Genomic DNA, 23,006 nt, shown 5'->3' with positions numbered 1-23,006 from the left:
GGGAAAATTAGCTTCAATTCCATGTTAAGAGCCCTTCACTATCATCAAGGAGCCATTGCATATAAAAGGATTGACTCATAATGCATTTCGTGACCATCGTTAAGAGACTGTTGTAAGAACTGCATTCAGCGAGGTCGTGTCATCAGTAAATTTATCTTTATTATCAGGTCTTGTGTATTTTGCTATGACGTTGCTGCAGTAAGTGTTCGTTAACTCCATGTTACGTGGCGCATTAAGATGAGTCTGTTAGCCCTTCCATATATGTTCTACCATATATGCTATACCATATATGTTGCACCATATATGCTCTACCATATATGTTGCACCATATATGTTGAGATTTGCTTCCTTTTTATATTTTTGTAACAATTAAAAAATGTTTTGATTCAAGTTCCATTTATGTTTTTTATATTGTCTGTTTGTATATTAAATTTAAAAAATTGTTTTGGTGTGTTTTATTAACAATTGCAAGTTTGCAACATAAAATTTTTTAATCCCTTTGTCGGGAGCAGCCTAATATTTTCGGTCTCCGGAGATTAGCAATTGCTCGAAAACTAACCATCAGAAATCAATTTATATGGGATCAGTGACCTTGTATTGAGTTACTCTATCCACCATAGGGAGTTCAGTTCGAATTTCAAATTTTCGGACCCCTTGCCTGATGAAGGGATATATGTTGCACCATATATGCTCTACCATATATGTTGCACCATATATGCTCTACCATATATGTTGCACCATATATGCTCTACCTTATATGCTCTACCGTAAGTAAACTGTAAACATAATAACTGGTCTCGTCGTATATTTGTTCAGTGTTGCTGAAGCCTCGTACATGCCTCGTACAGCACTCGCATCTTTTGCATTATGGGAATTTCTGTTCCAGGGAACTTACCGCATTTTTACAGTTATCACCTCACACTGATGGGCTTTTGATATTGTCACACTGGACAAATATACACTTAAGCAAAATTTCACTTAATATCATTTTTAAATCTTTGACTAAAATTCCTGTCTTAGCCTCAGTAAAAGCAGTAGGAAATCAATATTTTTATTTATCAACATCTGTGTTATACGAGTGTCTTTGAGTGTTCCTCATGATACTACAAGTCGTTGTACGTTTGATGGCCGCTTCTCTTTCTAGTGAAACAAATTAATCATTCTCGAGGTATCTCTCAAATGGTCTCTGATCCTCAAGAGAAATTCTCCGGTTACAAGAACCTGGCATAATTTATGTATGAAAAGACTAAGTTAGCCAGATCATGAACGGTTTCAACCGTCATAAACTTTAGATTCCAGATATATGACGAAATGTAATTTTTTTCATGAATTTCTGTCTCAATTCACACATGTTTAAGCCTTCAAGCACTTCCATAAACTGTTTCTGTTTGACCAACAGTCAAATGCAAGTTGTATACAATTAAAGATGGTTGACTATTTTCGGTTGGAATTTGAAGGTGGAACCCACTACTTTGATTATTACTTATGTGAACAACTACTAACAGTTACTATCAAAGGTGTTTGTCATGGGATCATTTGTCTCTCGTAAATCGATAATAACTGAAATTTTTGATGTTATCAAATACTTATACTAAAATTAACAAAATCAATTGATAAATGGTGTTTGCCCAGACAGGTTCCTGGCCCCTCAATATGTCCAGACAAGTTTATTTTTTTCTACAGTTCATAACTAACATTTTGTCCAAACAAGTGCATTTCTCTAAGGTTTATGACCAACACTACGTCCAGACAGGCTCATTTTTCCAGGGCTGCAGCGACATCTTGGGGATTAAGTTTCCAGACTTACAGAGGGCGCGCTTGTTGCTGCAATAAAACATGCAAAGTGTTTATTAAACGAAAAATTAGAAAATCGACATATTAAAATCAATATCAGATTTATTAATGATCATAGAATCAAAGCTGCATCAATTTTTTTTATTATATATTATAAATATGATGGCATTTTAAGATTATGTATTGAAGACTTAGTTTAACAGAGCACATTGATCCTAGGAAGAAGAGGGAAGCTCTAATTCATTGAATTAAGAATCTTTAACCAACGTCAGAACACTTAACAATTTGAAGATTGAGACACTTATGCAGCATATGGAAATCTTTATTCAGGAAACGTTTCGCCACACAGTGGCTTCATCAGTCCAATACAAAGAGGAAGGCGTAAGGAGGGGAGGAGAATGAGGTAATCAGTCCCTCAACCTGATGAAGCCACTGTGTGGCGAAACGTTTCCTGAATAAAGATTTCCATATGCTGCATAAGTGTCTCAATCTTCAACTTGTCGGTTTTTCAAACCATTCATCACACTTAACAATTATTGGGGAAATTTTAATTAAAACATTTGGCTTTTAAACTAATAATATCTTTATTAATAATATTTAATATATTTAGAAATATATATTAATAGTTATTTATTTTTATTGATAATTAATATCATTTGTCCAAGGAAAGTACTTACAACTTGGCAATGAAAATAGAATCTCAGCAAATTATGTAAATAGGAGGAGAGGATCCTAACACATTGTCTAAGAGGTTGATCCTCTGTCTTTGCAATTGTGATGGATTTACAAGGGATTGAGCCTCCATCTTGTAATAGGATCCCATCCTCTTAAGAGGTATTATTCCACTTTATAACTAGCCTTAGGCAGTGATTTTCTGACAGTTTATTTTGCAGTGCACACACTGGGTGCCAGTTTTCCCGTCGCTCGTCAAAACTACTCACCTTCATCTAATATCTCATTTATAGTGGTATGTTATAACCGGTAAATTTTTATTGAGAGGTGACAAACTTAACTAAACCTAACTTAGTATCTTAAATAACGGCAGTCGAGAAACTTACTGCAAACTGTATGTGAAAAGTCTTGTAAAATTTTTAAGGATGGGTCTGGGACCTATCAGGAGACTTTCCAAAGTGTAAATATTACTAGGAACTGAACTTAGGTTCTTTTAATTGTAAAAAGAGTAACGGGGTTTGATACAGAGTGCTCTAGATTGTGTAAATAATACTAGTAACCTAATCAACTTTCCCTACAACTGGTTATTCCTGTATATACAAACTTGGTCGTTGAGGTATTAAAAATAATGGCAACTTATATGATGACAAATCGTGTATATACAATGACTGGTGAATTCATCTGAGTGGGACTTGCACATGAGTAAATAGAATTATCAAAGCTTATTTTTTGGGTAGTATTGAAAATTGGGTTGGGCAAATATCCTATTGGTGGGATGGATTGTGAAGAACCTGCCTAATGTGGGCCAACAGGCCTGCTGTAGTGTTCCTCCTTTCTTAAGTTCTTATGACTATGCTCTCTAAAAGGTACGCATTTCTCAGTATGTATCTTTCAGTGAATATATACCGATGGAGGGTCGTCTCCCAGCGTATTTTGGATTCCACAGTTTGACTAACAGTGACAGTCCTGTATGAAGGCCTTAATATAAATATTTTAACAATAACATTTTATCACCAAAGGTGAACCTAATTTTTTAATAAATCTTCAAAATTAGTTCAAGAATGTGGCAACATTATACTTAAAATTGGGTTATTACTCCAAAGGTGTGAATTTAAACATAATAAGAATCAAATACGGCTTATTATTGAAGAAAATACAGCGTTCACCATCGCAGTTTTGTGTATTTACCAGCAACAAAGGTTTAATGTACACTATAGGTATTCCGAAGCTTGATCGCTAGCGCACTCAGTTCACGTACTGAAGTCTGGAAATCGAATCCTCGGTACGGCTGAAAAACATTAGGGCGTATTTCGATAAGACACCTGTTGTCCATGTTCACCCATCAGTATAAAATGGGTACCTGGGTGTCAGTGGATTGCTGTGGGTCGCATCCTGGAACAAAACTGACCTATTTTTCCCGAAATGCTCTGCATAACAAACGACTTTCTATATGGTAGTATGTCACTGATGTCAGCTATGGTCTGTATACCTTGTACATGTACTTGTAGTAAATAAAGATATTATTATTATTATTTTTATTATTATGCAGACCATATAATGTGTACACTCAGTGGCTACTTTATTAGGTACATCCTTCTGGTACTGGGTGCTGCCCAACCCTGTATGAACTGAATAAAGTACGCATCCCTCTATCCACTAGACGACCATCCTTAAACAGCAGGCAGTCAGCAGTACTGAGCGTGTTACCCTGATGCAAGGATGTCGTGGAGCCTCAGAGACTAATTTCATCCTCATCTTGTTCGGTGTACCAGCCTTCACAAGCAGTCTATAAGTCAATGAAATCACGAAAGTCTAGTGGATAGATAATGGGGGCCCTTTAACCCTTAAACTGTCCAAACGTAGATCTGCATTTATTTTACATGCTTTAAAATGTTAAGAAACGTAGATCTACTTTACAAGAGGCAGCGGTGCAAACGTAGATCTATGTTTGGACAGTTTAAGGGTTAATTGAACTTTGCATAGAAAGGGGTTTGGTTATAGGTAATAAATATTTTAAGAAAAGGATAAGTAAGTATTCAGTATTTGATATAGGGCGTAATAACAATAGTTTGTTGGATTACATATTGATAGATAAAAGACTGTTGGGTAGACTTCAGGATGTACATGCTTAAAGAGGGACCACAGATATATCAGATCACTTTTTAGTTGTAGCTACAGTGAGAGTAAAAGGTAGATGGGATACAAGGAAAATGGAAGCAGCAAGTAAAAGAGAGGTGAAGGTTTATAAACTAAAGGAGGGGGTACTTAGGGTAAGCTATAAACAACTACTGGAGGATATAAACAACTATTGGAGTATAGGCAATGGGGGTCGAAGATGCATAGAGTAGGTTTAAGAATATAGTGCTAGAGTGTTCAGAAGATGTTTGTAGTTACAGGGAAGTGGGTGTGGGAGGGAAGAAGAGCGATTAGTGGAATGATGTATAGAGATTAGTCAGAGAGAATAAGTTAGCATATGAGAGGTTTTTACAAAGTAGAAGTGATGCAAAGAGGAGTATATGGAGAGAAAAAGAGAGATTAAGAAAGTGGTGAAGCAGTGTAAAAAGAGAGCAAATGAAAGAGTGGGTGAGATATTATCAACAATTTTTGTTGAAAATAAGAAAAACTTTTGGTGTTAGATTAATAAGTTGAGGAAGCCTAGGGAAAGAATGGATTTGACATGTTAAAAGTAGGAAAGGAGAGTTATTAAATGGAGAGTTAGAGGTACTGGGAAGATGGAATGAATATTTTGAGGAATTGTTAAATGCTGATGAAGATAGAAAAGCTGTGATTTCGTGTATAAGGTAAGGAGGAATAACATCTGGTAGGAGTGAGGAAGAGCCAGTTGTGAGTGTGGGGGAAGTTCGTTAGGCAGTGGTAGAATGAAAGGAGGTAAGTTAGCTGTGATTGATGGGATAAAGATAGAAATGTTAAAATCAGGTTGGGATATAGTTCTGGAGTGGTTGGTGCTTTTATCTAATAAATGTATGGAAGAGGGTAAGGTACCTAGGGACTGGCAGAGAGCATGCATAGTTCCTCTGTATAAAGGCAAGGGGACAAAAGAGAGTGCAAAAATTATAGGGGAAAAGTCTGTTGAGTATACCTGGTAAAGAGTGTGATAGAGTTATTATTGAAAGAATTGTGAGTAAGACGGAGAGTAGGATAGCAGATGAACAAGGAGGCTTTGGGAAAGGTAGGGGGTGTGTGGACCAAGTGTTTAAGTGAAACATGTAGGTGAACAGTAAAGAGGTTTTTGTGGCATTTATGGATTTGGAAAAGGCGTTTGACGGGGTGGATAGGGGGGCAATGTGGCAGATGTTGCAAATGTATGGAATAGGTGGTAGGTTACTGAAAGCAGTGAAGAGTTTTTACGAGGATAGTGAGGCTCAGGTTAGAGTATGTAGGCGAGAGGGAGATTATTTCCCAGAAAAAGTAGGCCTTTGACTAGGATGTGTGATGTCACCAAACGGTCAGTGCCCCAAGGCACTGTCCTGGCACCGCTGCTGTTTTTCATCCTCATAGCAAACATAGATAAAAACACCCGGCACACTTTTGTATCATCATTTGCAGATGACACTAAAATAAGCATGAAAGTCACTACGGTAGAGGACACTGAAAAAGTGCAGGACGACATAAACAGGATTTTCCAGTGGGCAGTGGAGAACAACATGACGTTCAATGGTTATAAGTTCCAGTTGTTTAGGTATGGAAAGATTGAAGAACTCAAAAGGAGCACTATATACAAAACTCAAGAGGGCCACCAAATAGAACGTAAGGAACACGTAAAAGACCTGGGAATAATTATGTCAGCGGACCTTTCTTTTAAAGATCATAACAAGACAAAGATCACGACAGCCAGGCAGATAACGGGGTGAGTACTAAGAACATTCAAAATAAGGGAAATAATGCCGATGGTGACACTCTGCAAATCACTAGCGCTCTCTCACTTAGAATATTGCTCAGTGCTGACGGCTCCGTTCAAGGCAGGAGAAATATCGGAGCTGGAACAAATACAATGATCGTTTACAGCTCACATTGAGCCAGTAAAGCACCTAAACTACTGGGAACGCCTTAAAGTCTTGAAAATGTACTCATTAGAATGGAGGAGAGAGAGATACTTGATAATATATACCTGGAAAGTATTCGAGGGCCTGCACACTGCCATAACAACATACTGGAGTGAGAGATATTGGAGGAAGTGCAAAATAAACCCAGTGAGGAGCAGGGGTGCGGTGGGGACAATAAGGGAACACTGTATCAACATCCGGGGTCCCAGACTATTCAACATCTTACCAGAAGATATTAACACGGCTGGAACAAGTGTAGAAGCCTTCAAGAGAAAACTGGACAAGTGTCTTCACCAAGTTCCTGATCAGCCGGGCTGTGGCTCGTACGTTGGTTTGCGTGCAGCCAGCAGTAACAGCCTGGTTGATCAGGCTCTGATCCACCAGGAGGCCTGATCACAGACCGGGCCGCGGGGGCGTTGACCCCCGGAACTCTCTCCAGGTAAACTCTCTCCAGGTAAGTGCCATATCAACCAAGCTGTGATGGATATGTGGGGCAGTGGGCCACAAGCAGCAGCAGACTGGTTGACCAGGCAAGCACCAGACGAGCTTGGCCCATGGCTGGGCTCAGAGAGTAGACAAACTCTCGAAACTCTTCAAAGGTATAAGGTAAAGTATATACCATCATTGTTCAATATATTTATAGAGGGGGATGTAAGAGAATTGAATGTTCGGGTGTTGGCAAGAGGCGTGGAGTTAAAAGATAAAGAATCAAACACAAAGTGGGAGTTGTCACAGTTGCTCTTTGCTGATGACACTGTGCTTTTGGGAGATTCTGAAGAGAAGTTGCAGAGGTTGGTGGATGAATTTGGTAAGGTATATAAAAGAAGAAAATTAAAAGTGAATATAGGAAAGAGTAAGGTGATGAGAATAACAAAAATAGGTTGCGAAAGATTAGATATTAGACTGGAAGGAGAGAGTATGGAGGAGGTGAATGTATTCAGATATTTGGGAGTGGACGTGTCAGCAGATGGGCCTATGAAAGATGAGGTGAATCACAGAAATGATGAGGGGAAAAAGATAAGTGGTGCACTGAGGAGTCTGTGGAAACAAAGAACTTTGTGCATGGAAGCAAAGAGGGGAATGTATGAGAGCATAGTTATACCAACACTCTTATATGGGTGTGAAGCTTGGATGGTAAATTTTATAACAAGGAGAAGGCTGGAGGCAGTGGAGATGTCATGTCTGAGGGCAATGTGTGGTGTGAATATAATGCAGAGAATTCATAGTTTGGGAAATAGGAGGTGTGGGATTTCCAAAACTATTATCCAGAGGGCTGAGGAGGGGTTGTTGAGGTGGTTCGGACATGTAGAGAGGTTGGAGTGTATAAATCTGTAGTGAAGGGAAGGCGGGGTAGAGGTCGGCTTAGGAAAGGTTGGAGGGAAGGGGTAAAGGAGGTTTTGTGTGGGAGGGGCTTGGACTTCCAGCAGGCATGTGTGATATTCGCTCACAATGGGGCGGGCCAAAACGACGTGCGTTCGAATCGTCGGCTAGCTGCAGTACTGTTATTGATTCAATACCACTCGTTCGTGGTTACAATATAAAATACTGCTCGTGGAGGCTAGTGCACCAAACGAGTAGACTGAAATTAGCTCAGAGGCACCCACACCACCGTATGTCCTCGGATCACGGTAAAACACCTAGCTCTGCTGGGTACGTGATTCATGTAGGATTGCATGGTCCTGTAGGTTAGAGCTTCTTGTGTGATTTTCCCTCACCATGGGGTCGGGCCAAAACAACGGGTTCGAATCCTCAGCTAGTAGCAGTGTTGTTATTATATATATATATATATATATATATATATATATATATATATATATATATATATATATATATATATATATATATATATATATATATATATATATATATACATACATACATACATATACCGAGTGGTGTGTATTTCTATGTGTATGTATACCATGAGTATTGAATCTTCTAGTGTATATTCAGTGAGAGGTCTGAATCTCTAAGCGTAAATTCAGCGAGGGATGTGTATCTCTCAGGACACATGCACTGAGAGATGTGTATCAGGACACATGCACTGAGAGATGTGTATCAGGACACATGCACTGAGAGATGTGTATCAGGACACATGCACTGAGAGATGTGTATCAGGACACATGCACTGAGAGATGTGTATCAGGACACATGCACTGAGAGATGTGTATCAGGACACATGCACTGAGAGATGTGTATCAGGACACATGCACTGAGAGATGTGTATCAGGACACATGCACTGAGAGATGTGTATCTCTCAGGACACATGCACTGAGAGATGTGTATCTCTCAGGACACATGTACTGAGAGATGTGTATCTCTCAGGACACATGCACTGAGAGATGTGTATCTCTCAGGACACATGCACTGAGAGATGTGTATCTCTCAGGACACATGTACTGAGAGATGTGTATCTCTCAGGACACATGCACTGAGAGATGTGTATCTCTCAGGACACATGCACTGAGAGATGTGTATCTCTCAGGACACATGTACTGAGAGATGTGTATCTCTCAGGACACATGCACCGAGAGATGTGTATCAGGACACATGTACTGAGAGATGTGTATCTCTCAGGACACATGCACTGAGAGATGTGTATCTCTCAGGACACATGCACTGAGAGATGTGTATCTCTCAGGACACATGCACTGAGAGATGTGTATCTCTCAGGACACATGTACTGAGAGATGTGTATCTCTCAGGACACATGTACTGAGAGATGTGTATCTCTCAGGACACATGCACTGAGAGATGTGTATCAGGACACATGTACTGAGAGATGTGTATCTCTCAGGACACATGCACTGAGAGATGTGTATCTCTCAGGACACATGCACTGAGAGATGTGTATCTCTCAGGACACATGTACTGAGAGATGTGTATCTCTCAGGACACATGCACTGAGAGATGTGTATCAGGACACATGTACTGAGAGATGTGTATCTCTCAGGACACATGCACTGAGAGATGTGTATCTCTCAGGACACATGCACTGAGAGATGTGTATCTCTCAGGACACATGCACTGAGAGATGTGTATCTCTCAGGACACATGCACTGAGAGATGTGTATCTCTCAGGACACATGCACTGAGAGATGTGTATCAGGACACATGTACTGAGAGATGTGTATCTCTCAGGACACATGCACTGAGAGATGTGTATCTCTCAGGACACATGCGCTGAGAGATGTGTATCTCTCAGGACACATGCACTGAGAGATGTGTATCTCTCAGGACACATGCACTGAGAGATGTGTATCAGGACACATGTACTGAGAGATGTGTATCTCTCAGGACACATGCACTGAGAGATGTGTATCTCTCAGGACACATGCACTGAGAGATGTGTATCACTCTGGACACATGCACTGAGAGATGTGTATCAGGACGCATGCACTGAGAGATGTGTATCAGGACACATGCACTGAGAGATGTGTATCACTCTGGACACATGCACTGAGAGATGTGTATCAGGACGCATGCACTGAGAGGTGTGTATCAGGACACATGCACTGAGAGATGTGTATCAGGACACATGCACTGAGAGATGTGTATCACTCTGGACACATACACTGAGAGATGTGTATCAGGACGCATGCACTGAGAGATGTGTACCAGGACACATGCACTGAGAGATGTGTATCAGGACACATGCACTGAGAGATGTGTATCAGGACACATGCACTGAGAGATGTGTATCAGGACACATGCACTGAGAGATGTGTATCAGGACACATGCACTGAGAGATGTGTATCAGGACACATGCACTGAGAGATGTGTATCAGGACACATGCACTGAGAGATGTGTATCAGGACACATGCACTGAGAGATGTGTATCAGGACACATGCACTGAGAGATGTGTATCAGGACACATGCACTGAGAGATGTGTATCAGGACACATGCACTGAGAGATGTGTATCAGGACACATGCACTGAGAGATGTGTATCAGGACACATGCACAGAGAGATGTGTATCTCTCAGGACACGTGCACTGAGAGATGTGTATCAGGACACATGTACTGAGAGATGTGTATCTCTCAGGACACATGCACTGAGAGATGTGTATCTCTCAGGACACATGCACTGAGAGATGTGTATCTCTCAGGACACATGCACTGAGAGATGTGTATCTCTCAGGACACATGTACTGAGAGATGTGTATCTCTCAGGACACATGCACTGAGAGATGTGTATCTCTCAGGACACATGCACTGAGAGATGTGTATCTCTCAGGACACATGTACTGAGAGATGTGTATCTCTCAGGACACATGCACTGAGAGATGTATATCTCTCAGGACACATGCACTGAGAGATGTGTATCTCTCAGGACACATGTACTGAGAGATGTGTATCTCTCAGGACACATGCACCGAGAGATGTGTATCAGGACACATGTACTGAGAGATGTGTATCTCTCAGGACACATGCACTGAGAGATGTGTATCTCTCAGGACACATGCACTGAGAGATGTGTATCTCTCAGGACACATGCACTGAGAGATGTGTATCTCTCAGGACACATGTACTGAGAGATGTGTATCTCTCAGGACACATGCACTGAGAGATATGTATCTCTCAGGACACATGCACTGAGAGATGTGTATCTCTCAGGACACATGTACTGAGAGATGTGTATCTCTCAGGACACATGCACTGAGAGATGTGTATCAGGACACATGTACTGAGAGATGTGTATCTCTCAGGACACATGCACTGAGAGATGTGTATCTCTCAGGACACATGCACTGAGAGATGTGTATCTCTCAGGACACATGCACTGAGAGATGTGTATCTCTCAGGACACATGCACTGAGAGATGTGTATCTCTCAGGACACATGCACTGAGAGATGTGTATCAAGACACATGTACTGAGAGATGTGTATCTCTCAGGACACATGCACTGAGAGATGTGTATCTCTCAGGACACATGCGCTGAGAGATGTGTATCTCTCAGGACACATGCACTGAGAGATGTGTATCTCTCAGGACACATGCACTGAGAGATGTGTATCAGGACACATGTACTGAGAGATGTGTATCTCTCAGGACACATGCACTGAGAGATGTGTATCTCTCAGGACACATGCACTGAGAGATGTGTATCACTCTGGACACATGCACTGAGAGATGTGTATCAGGACGCATGCACTGAGAGATGTGTATCAGGACACATGCACTGAGAGATGTGTATCACTCTGGACACATGCACTGAGAGATGTGTATCAGGACGCATGCACTGAGAGGTGTGTATCAGGACACATGCACTGAGAGATGTGTATCAGGACACATGCACTGAGAGATGTGTATCACTCTGGACACATACACTGAGAGATGTGTATCAGGACGCATGCACTGAGAGATGTGTACCAGGACACATGCACTGAGAGATGTGTATCAGGACACATGCACTGAGAGATGTGTATCAGGACACATGCACTGAGAGATGTGTATCAGGACACATGCACTGAGAGATGTGTATCAGGACACATGCACTGAGAGATGTGTATCAGGACACATGCACTGAGAGATGTGTATCAGGACACATGCACTGAGAGATGTGTATCAGGACACATGCACTGAGAGATGTGTATCAGGACACATGCACTGAGAGATGTGTATCAGGACACATGCACTGAGAGATGTGCATCAGGACACATGCACTGAGAGATGTGTATCAGGACACATGCACTGAGAGATGTGTATCAGGACACATGCACTGAGAGATGTGTATCTCTCAGGACACATGCACTGAGAGATGTGTATCAGGACACATGTACTGAGAGATGTGTATCTCTCAGGACACATGCACTGAGAGATGTGTATCTCTCAGGACACATGCACTGAGAGATGTGTATCTCTCAGGACACATGCACTGAGAGATGTGTATCTCTCAGGACACATGCACTGAGAGATGTGTATCAGGACACATGTACTGAGAGATGTGTATCTCTCAGGACACATGCACTGAGAGATGTGTATCTCTCAGGACACATGCACTGAGAGATGTGTATCACTCTGGACACATGCACTGAGAGATGTGTATCAGGACGCATGCACTGAGAGATGTGTATCAGGACACATGCACTGAGAGATGTGTATCACTCTGGACACATGCACTGAGAGATGTGTATCAGGACGCATGCACTGAGAGGTGTGTATCAGGACACATGCACTGAGAGATGTGTATCAGGACACATGCACTGAGAGATGTGTATCACTCTGGACACATGCACTGAGAGATGTGTATCAGGACGCATGCACTGAGAGATGTGTACCAGGACACATGCACTGAGAGATGTGTATCAGGACACATGCACTGAGAGATGTGTATCAGGACACATGCACTGAGAGATGTGTATCAGGACACATGCACTGAGAGATGTGTATCAGGACACATGCACTGAGAGATGTGTATCAGGACACATGCACTGAGAGATGTGTATCAGGACACATGCACTGAGAGATGTGTATCAGGACACATGCACTGAGAGATGTGTATCAGGACACATGCACTGAGAGATGTGTATCAGGACACATGCACTGAGAGATGTGTATCAGGACACATGCACTGAGAGATGTGTATCAGGACACATGCACTGAGAGATGTGTATCAGGACACATGCACTGAGAGATGTGTATCAGGACACATGCACTGAGAGATGTGTATCAGGACACATGCACTGAGAGATGTGTATCAGGACACATGCACTGAGAGATGTGTATCAGGACACATGCACTGAGAGATGTGTATCACTCAGGACACATGCACTGAAAGATGTGTATCAGGACGCATGCACTGAGAGATGTGTATCAAGACACATGCACTGAGAGACGTGTATCAGGACGCATGCACTGAGAGATGTGTATCAGGACACATGCACTGAGAGATGTGTATCACTCTGGACACATGCACTGAGAGATGTGTATCAGGACGCATGCACTGAGAGATGTGTATCAGGACACATGCACTGAGAGATGTGTATCACTCTGGACACATGCACTTAGAGATGTGTATCAGGACGCATGCACTGAGAGATGTGTATCAGGACACATGCACTGAGAGATGTGTATCAGGACACATGCACTGAGAGATGTGTATCACTCTGGACACATGCACTGAGAGATGTGTATCAGGACGCATGCACTGAGAGATGTGTATCAGCACACATGCACTGAGAGATGTGTATCAGGACACATGCACTGAGAGATGTGTATCAGGACACATGCACTGAGAGATGTGTATCAGGACACATGCACTGAGAGATGTGTATCAGGACACATGCACTGAGAGATGTGTATCAGGACACATGCACTGAGAGATGTGTATCAGGACACATGCACTGAGAGATGTGTATCAGGACACATGCACTGAGAGATGTGTATCAGGACACATGCACTGAGAGATGTGTATCAGGACACATGCACTGAGAGATGTGTATCAGGACACATGCACTGAGAGATGTGTATCAGGACACATGCACTGAGAGATGTGTATCAGGACACATGCACTGAGAGATGTGTATCAGGACACATGCACTGAGAGATGTGTATCAGGACACATGCACCGAGACATGTGTATCAGGACACATGCACTGAGAGATGTGTATCAGGACACATGCACTGAGAGATGTGTATCAGGACACATGCACTGAGAGATGTGTATCAGGACACATGCACTGAGAGATGTGTATCAGGACACATGCACTGAGAGATGTGTATCAGGACACATGCACTGAGAGATGTGTATCAGGACACATGCACTGAGAGATGTGTATCAGGACACATGCACTGAGAGATGTGTATCAGGACACATGCACTGAGAGATGTGTATCAGGACACATGCACTGAGAGATGTGTATCAGGACACATGCACTGAGAGATGTGTATCAGGACACATGCACTGAGAGATGTGTATCAGGACACATGCACTGAGAGATGTGTATCAGGACACATGCACTGAGAGATGTGTATCAGGACACATGCACTGAGAGATGTGTATCTCTCAGGACACATGCACTGAGATATGTGTATCAGGACACATGTACTGAGAGATGTGTATCTCTCAGGACACATGCACTGAGAGATGTGTATCTCTCAGGACACATGCACTGAGAGATGTGTATCTCTCAGGACACATGCACTGAGAGATGTGTATCTCTCAGGACACATGCACTGAGAGATGTGTATCAGGACACATGTACTGAGAGATGTGTATCTCTCAGGACACATGCACTGAGAGATGTGTATCTCTCAGGACACATGCACTGAGAGATGTGTATCACTCTGGACACATGCACTGAGAGATGTGTATCAGGACGCATGCACTGAGAGATGTGTATCAGCACACATGCACTGAGAGATGTGTATCAGGACACATGCACTGAGAGATGTGTATCAGGACGCATGCACTGAGAGGTGTGTATCAGGACACATGCACTGAGAGATGTGTATCAGGACACATGCACTGAGAGATGTGTATCAGGACACATGCACTGAGAGATGTGTATCAGGACACATGCACTGAGAGATGTGTATCAGGACACATGCACTGAGAGATGTGTATCAGGACACATGCACTGAGAGATGTGTATCAGGACACATGCACTGAGAGATGTGTATCAGGACACATGCACTGAGAGATGTGTATCAGGACACATGCACTGAGAGATGTGTATCAGGACACATGCACTGAGAGATGTGTATCAGGACACATGCACTGAGAGATGTGTATCAGGACACATGCACTGAGAGATGTGTATCAGGACACATGCACTGAGAGATGTGTATCAGGACACATGCACTGAGAGATGTGTATCACTCAGGACACATGCACTGAGAGATGTGTATCAGGACGCATGCACTGAGAGACGTGTATCAAGACACATGCACTGAGAGACGTGTATCAGGACGCATGCACTGAGAGATGTGTATCAGGACACATGCACTGAGAGATGTGTATCACTCTGGACACATGCACTGAGAGATGTGTATCAGGACGCATGCACTGAGAGATGTGTATCAGGACACATGCACTGAGAGATGTGTATCACTCTGGACACATGCACTGAGAGATGTGTATCAGGACGCATGCACTGAGAGATGTGTATCAGCACACATGCACTGAGAGATGTGTATCAGGACACATGCACTGAGAGATGTGTATCAGGACACATGCACTGAGAGATGTGTATCAGGACACATGCACTGAGAGATGTGTATCAGGACACATGCACTGAGAGATGTGTATCAGGACACATGCACTGAGAGATGTGTATCAGGACACATGCACTGAGAGATGTGTATCAGGACACATGCACTGAGAGATGTGTATCAGGACACATGCACTGAGAGATGTGTATCAGGACACATGCACTGAGAGATGTGTATCAGGACACATGCACTGAGAGATGTGTATCAGGACACATGCACTGAGAGATGTGTATCAGGACACATGCACTGAGAGATGTGTATCAGGACACATGCACTGAGAGATGTGTATAAGAACACATGCACTGAGAGATGTGTATCAGGACACATGCACCGAGAGATGTGTATCAGGACACATGCACTGAGAGATGTGTATCAGGACACATGCACTGAGAGATGTGTATCAGGACACATGCACTGAGAGATGTGTATCAGGACACATGCACTGAGAGATGTGTATCAGGACACATGCACTGAGAGATGTGTATCACTCTGGACACATGCACTGAGAGATGTGTATCAGGACACATGCACTGAGAGATATGTATCAGGACACATGCACTGAGAGATGTGTATCACTCTGGACACATGCACTGAGAGATGTGTATCAGGACACATGCACTGAGAGATATGTATCAGGACACATGCACTGAGAGATGTGTATCAGGACACATGCACTGAGAGATATGTATCAGGACACATGCACTGAGAGATGTGTATCACTCTGGATACATGCACTGAGAGATGTGTATCAGGACACATGCACTGAGAGATGTGTATCAGGACACATGCACTGAGAGATGTGTATCAGGACACATGCACTGAGAGATGTGTATCAGGACACATGCACTGAGAGATGTGTATCAGGACACATGCACTGAGAGATGTGTATCAGGACACATGCACTGAGAGATGTGTATCAGGACACATGCACTGAGAGTTGTGTATCAGGACACATGCACTGAGAGATGTGTATCAGGACACATGCACTGAGAGATGTGTATCAGGACACATGCACTGAGAGATGTGTATCAGGACACATGCACTGAGAGATGTGTATCAGGACACATGCACTGAGAGATGTGTATCAGGACACATGCACTGAGAGATGTGTATCAGGACACATGCACTGAGAGATGTGTATCAGGACACATGCACTGAGAGTTGTGTATCAGGACACATGCACTGAGAGATGTGTATCAGGACACATGCACTGAGAGATGTGTATCAGGACACATGCACTGAGAGATGTGTATCAGGACACATGCACCGAGAGATGTGTATCAGGACACATGCACTGAGAGATGTGTATCAGGACACATGCACCGAGAGATGTGTATCAGGACACATGCACTGAGAGATGTGTATCAGGACATGCACTGAGAGATGTGTATCAGGACACATGCACTGAGAGATGTGTATCAGGACACATGCACTGAGAGATGTGTATCAGGACATGCACTGAGAGATGTGTATCAGGACACATGCACTGAGAGATGTGTATCAGGACACATGCACCGAGAGACGTGCATCTTTAAGTACTTATTAACTAAGGAACATAAATCGTTGCTATACATTTACCAGTGTGAATATTGCCTAGTACAGAAGCCGTGATGTTACTTCTCACATTTGTCTCTTATTTCCCTTAATAAGCAGTGAAAAGTAACTTATCTCCTAACAAACTAAGAATATTTAGGCAAGAAAATCGAGAGATAATAATAATAATAATAATAATAATAATAATAATAATAATAATGAAGGTAGTAAGACATCACTGACTTTCTCCAGGAACACTGTTTTTTGAGAAATTGATTGAGTTATCGCTAAAGCGCTAGGAATTTAGTTTCCCTTCATAATGTTTGTATTGGTAAATAATTGGTACTTACACCAGCTCAGCTTGAACGAAGGCTAATGGTTGCATCATCTCCAAGTTGTCAGAATTGTCACATATTATCCTGGCCAAGCTGGTGCGTTTGATCTGTTCTAGCTGGGCCTCTGTGAACGAGGATTCTAACCCACCATTCTCGTAGTAGAATCTGTCGCCCACCTGTTGAAAACATGAGGAAAGTTACTTCGACAATGATTTTATGGACTTCATGTGTGCGGCAGTCACCTCACATTCTGTGAGCGGCAGTCACCTCACATTCTGTGAGGGGCAGTCACCTCACATTCTGTGAGCGGCAGTCACCTCACATTCTGTGAGCGGCAGTCACCTCACATACAATGAGCGGCAGTCACCTCACATTCTGTGAGGGGCAGTCACCTCACATTCTGTGAGCGGCAGTCACCTCACATTCTGTGAGCGGCAGTCACGTCACATTCTGTGAGCGGCAGTCACGTCACATTCTGTGAGCGGCAGTCACCTCACATTCTGTGAACGGCAGTCACCTTACATTCTGTGAGCGGCAGTCACCTCACATTCTGTGAGGGGCAGTCACCTAACATTCTGTGAGCGGCAGTCACCTCACATTCAGTGAGCGGCAGTCACCTCACATTCTGTGAGCGGCAGTCACCTCACATTCTGTGAGGGGCAGTCACCTCACATTCTGTGAGCGGCAGTCACCTCACATTCTGTGAGCGTCAGTCACCTAACATTCTGTGAACGGCAGTCACCTTACATTCTGTGAGCGGTAGTCACCTCACAACCATTCTGTGGGATATAGCAAAACATTACTGACACACATAATAAGTCCTGGGAACTTGCCTCAGTATGTTACTTGTCCAAGCAACTGCTATAAAATCGGTGACTACAGACATAAAAAATAACAAAAAAATATCCACAACAGAAATTTCAAAAAAAATTCTACGTCTACCCGTACATCTTCGAAAAAGGAACTAGCCAGATATTGAACAACTAAACCATACCCCCGGCCGGGATTGAACCCGCGGTCATAGAGACTCTATGACCGCGGGTTCAATCCCGGCCGGGGCTATGGTTTATTTGCAATCGTGTCATTACGATTTCTTAAGTCATGTTGACGGCAGTGAAGGGACTTGAGCTAGAGTTCGTCACGGCCACGCTAGCTGGAGATTCGTCTGTAAAAACTTGCATTTGTGGTCACAGAGGTGCCTGTGCTAACTTTCCTATGGTGTAGAAATATACCTAGTTGGATGAATCTTATTGTGGCTAGCTGGTCTAGTGGCTAGCGCGACGGGCTGGAGTTTTGAGACTCTATGACCGCGGGTTCAATCCCGGCCGGGGGTATGGTTTATTTGCAATCGTGTCATTACGATTTCTTAAGTCATGTTGAACAACTAAGGTGGAAGAGTTGAAGGTAGGAACTGGGTCAGCGTTTAGTCATAAGATTACAGAAGAACATAATGGGGTCAGGGACTCGATGATGTTGAACGTAATAGTGTTGATAAATATACTGAACTTAATGAGGGTAGTGGTGTGGGTGTAGTCAGGTGGAGGTACTAGTCAGGTGGAGGCACTAGTTAGGTGGAGGCACTAGTCAGGTGGAGGTACTAGTCAGGTGGAGGCACTAGTCAGGTGGAGGTACTAGTCAGGTGGAGGCACTAGTCAGGTGGAGGCACTAGTCAGGTGGAGGTACTAGTCAGGTGGAGGCACTAGTCAGGTGGAGGTACTAGTCAGGTGGAGGCACTAGTCAGGTGGAGGCACTAGTCAGGTGGAGGCACTAGTCAGGTGGAGGCACTAGTCAGGTGGAGGCACTAGTCAGGTGGAGGCACTAGTCAGGTGGAGGCACTAGTCAGGTGGAGGCACTAGTCAGGTGGAGGCACTAGTCAAGTGGAGGCACTAGTCAAGTGGAGGCACTAGTCAGGTGGAGGCACTAGTCAGGTGGAGGCACTAGTCAGGTGGAGGCACTAGTCAGGTGGAGGCACTAGTCAAGTGGAGGCACTAGTCAAGTGGAGGCACTAGTCAGGTGGAGGCACTAGTCAGGTGGAGGCACTAGTCAGGTGGAGGCACTAGTCAGGTGGAGGCACTAGTCAGGTAGAGGTACTAGTCAGGTAGAGGCACTAGTCAGGTGGAGGCACTAGTCAGGTGGAGGCACTAGTCAGGTGGAGGCACTAGTCAGGTAGAGGTACTAGTCAGGTGGAGGCACTAGTCAGGTGGAGGCACTAGTCAGGTGGAGGCACTAGTCAGGTGGAGGCACTAGTCAGGTGGAGGCACTAGTTAGGTGGAGGCACTAGTCAGGTGGAGGCACTAGCCAGGTGGAGGCAATAGTCAGGTGGAGGCACTAGTCAAGTGGAGACACTAGTCAGGTGGAGGCACTAGTCAGGTGGAGGCACTAGTTAGGTGGAGGCACTAGTCAGGTGGAGGCACTAGCCAGGTGGAGGCAATAGTCAGGTGGAGGCACTAGTCAAGTGGAGACACTAGTCAGGTGGAGGCACTAGTCAGGTGGAGGCACTAGTCAGGTGGAGGCACTAGTCAGGTGGAGGCACTAATCAAGTGAAGGCACTAGTCAGGTGGAGGCACTAGCCAGGTGGAGGCAATAGTCAGGTGGAGGCACTAAGCAGGTGGAGGCACTAGTTAGGTGGAGGCACTAGTCAAGTGGAGGCACTAGTCAAGTGGAGACACTAGTCAGGTGGAGGCACTAGTCAGGTGGAGGCACTAGTCAGGTGGAGGCACTAGTCAGGTGGAGGCACTAGTCAGGTGGAGGCACTAGTCAGGTAGAGGTACTAGTCAGGTGGAGGCACTAGTCAGGTGGAGGCACTAATCAAGTGAAGGCACTAGTCAGGTGGAGGCACTAGCCAGGTGGAGGCAATAGTCAGGTTGAGGCAATAGTCAGGTGGAGGCACTAAGCAGGTGGAGGCACTAGTTAGGTGGAGGCACTAGTCAAGTGGAGGCACTAGTCAAGTGGAGACACTAGTCAGGTGGAGGCACTAGTCAGGTGGAGGCACTAGTCAGGTGGAGGCACTAGTAAGGTTGAGGCACTAGTCAGGTGGAGGCACTAGTCAGGTAGAGGTACTAGTCAGGTGGAGGCACTAGTCAGGTGGAGGCACTAATCAAGTGAAGGCACTAGTCAGGTGGAGGCACTACCCAGGTGGAGGCAATAGTCAGGTTGAGGCAATAGTCAGGTGGAGGCACTAAGCAGGTGGAGGCACTAGTTAGGTGGAGGCACTAGTCAGGTGGAGGCACTAGTCAGGTGGAGGCAATAGTGGGGTGGAGGCACTAGTCAGGTGGAGACACTAGTCAGGTGGAGACACTAGTCAGGTGGAGGCACTAGTCAGGTGGAGGCACTGGTCAGGTGGAGGCACTGGTCAGGTGGAAGCACTAGTCAGGTGGAGGCACTAGTCAGGTGGAGGCAATAGTGAGGTGGAGGCACTAGTCAGGTGGAGATACTAGTCAGGCGGAGACACTAGTCAGGTGGAGGCACTAGTCAGGTGGAGGCACTGGTCAGGTGGAGGCACTGGTCAGGTGGAAGCACTAGTCAGGTGGAGGCACTAGTTAGGTTGAGGCACTGGTCAGGTGGAGGCACTAGTCAGGTGGACGCACTGGTCAGGTGGAAGCACTAGTCAGGTGGAGGCACTAGTCAGGTGGAGGCACTAGTCAGGTGGAGGCACTAGTCAGGTGGAGGCACTAGTCAGGTGGAAGCACTAGTCAGGTGGAGGCACTAGTCAGGTGGAGGCACTAGTCAGGTGGAGGCACTAGTTAGGTGGAGGCACTAGTCAGGTGGAGGCACTAGTCAGGTGGAGGCACTAGTCAGGTGGAGGCACTAGTCAGGTGGAGGCACTAGTCAGGTGGAGGCACTAGTTAGGTGGAAGCACTAGTCAGGTGGAGGCACTAGTCAGGTGGAGGCACTAGTCAGGTGGAGGCACAAGTCAGGTGGAGGCACAAGTCAGGTGGAGGCACTGGTCAGGTGGAGGCACTAGTCAGGTGGAAGCACTAGTCAGGTGGAGGCACTAGTCTGGTGGAGGCACTAGTCAGGTGGAGCTACTAGTCAGGTGGAGGCACTAGTCAGGTGGAGGCACTAGTCAGGTGGAGGCACTAGTCAGGTGGAGGCACTAGTCAGGTGGAGGCACTAGTCAGGTGGAGGCACTAGTCAGGTGGAGGCACTAGTCAGGTGGAAGCACAGGTCAGGTGGAGGCACTAGTCAGGTGGAGGCACTAGTCAGGTGGAGGCACTAGTCAGGTGGAGGCACTAGTCTGGTGGAGGCACTAGTCAGGTGGAGGCACTAGTCAGGTGGAGGCACTAGTCAGGTGGAGGCACAAGTCAGGTGGAAGCACACTGGTCTCTCACTGTACATACTCTGAGGAGAGCACTCTGGTCTCCCACTATACATACTGTGAGGAGAGCACACTGGTCTCCCACTATACATACTCTGAGGAGAGCACTCTGGTCTCCCACTATACATACTCTGAGGAGAGCACTCTGGTCTCCCACTGTACATACTCTGAGGAGAGCACTCTGGTCTCCCACTGTACATACTGTGAGGAGAGCACTCTGGTCTCCCACTATACATACTCTGAGGAGAGCACACTGGTCTCCCACTATACATACTCTGAGGAGAGCACACTGGTCTCCCACTGTACATACTCTGAGGAGAGCACTCTGGTCTCCCACTATACATACTCTGAGGAGAGCACTCTGGTCTCCCACTATACATACTCTGAGGAGAGCACTCTGGTCTCCCACTATACATACTCTGAGGAGAGCACTCTGGTCTCCCACTGTACATACTGTGAGGAGAGCACTCTGGTCTCCCACTGTACATACTGTGAGGAGAACACTCTGGTCTCCCACTGTACATACTGTGAGGAGAGCACACTGGTCTCCCACTGTACATACTGTGAGGAGAGCACACTGGTCTCCCACTATACATACTCTGAGGAGAGCACTCTGGTCTCCCACTATACATACTGTGAGGAGAGCACACTGGTCTCCCACTATACATACTCTGAGGAGAGCACACTGGTCTCCCACTGTACATACTCTGAGGAGAGCACACTGGTCTCCCACTATACATACTCTGAGGAGAGCACACTGGTCTCCCACTATACATACTCTGAGGAGAGCACTCTGGTCTCCCACTATACATACTGTGAGGAGAGCACTCTGGTCTCCCACTATACATACTCTGAGGAGAGCACACTGGTCTCCCACTGTACATACTCTGAGGAGAGCACACTGGTCTCCCACTGTACATACTGTGAGGAGAGCACTCTGGTCTCCCACTGTACATACTCTGAGGAGAGCACACTGGTCTCCCACTGTACATACTCTGAGGAGAGCACACTGGTCTCCCACTATACATACTCTGAGGAGAGCAACACTGGTCTCCCACTGTACATACT

General features: G+C 44.9%; 1 protein-coding gene across 1 annotated transcript in view; it reads right to left on the bottom strand.

Annotated features, from left to right (window-relative positions):
* Positions 1 to 674: 674 nt before the first annotated feature.
* The window catches only part of LOC128689516 (chorion peroxidase), an 88,643-nt gene continuing 66,311 nt past the window's right edge, over positions 675 to 23,006 (bottom strand). Inside the window, exons 12-13 of the mRNA XM_070086476.1 lie at positions 17,636 to 17,796; positions 675 to 1,824 (exon numbers count right to left, since the gene is read on the bottom strand). Of these exons, the coding sequence (XP_069942577.1) occupies positions 1,740 to 1,824; positions 17,636 to 17,796 (246 nt within the window). The 3' untranslated portion in view covers positions 675 to 1,739. The remainder of the gene's footprint in view (positions 1,825 to 17,635; positions 17,797 to 23,006) is intronic.

The sequence above is a fragment of the Cherax quadricarinatus genome, chromosome 18 (assembly GCF_038502225.1).
Source record: "Cherax quadricarinatus isolate ZL_2023a chromosome 18, ASM3850222v1, whole genome shotgun sequence".
Taxonomy (NCBI): Eukaryota; Metazoa; Arthropoda; class Malacostraca; order Decapoda; family Parastacidae; genus Cherax; species Cherax quadricarinatus.
This window is presented reverse-complemented; position numbering and strand designations above follow the sequence as displayed.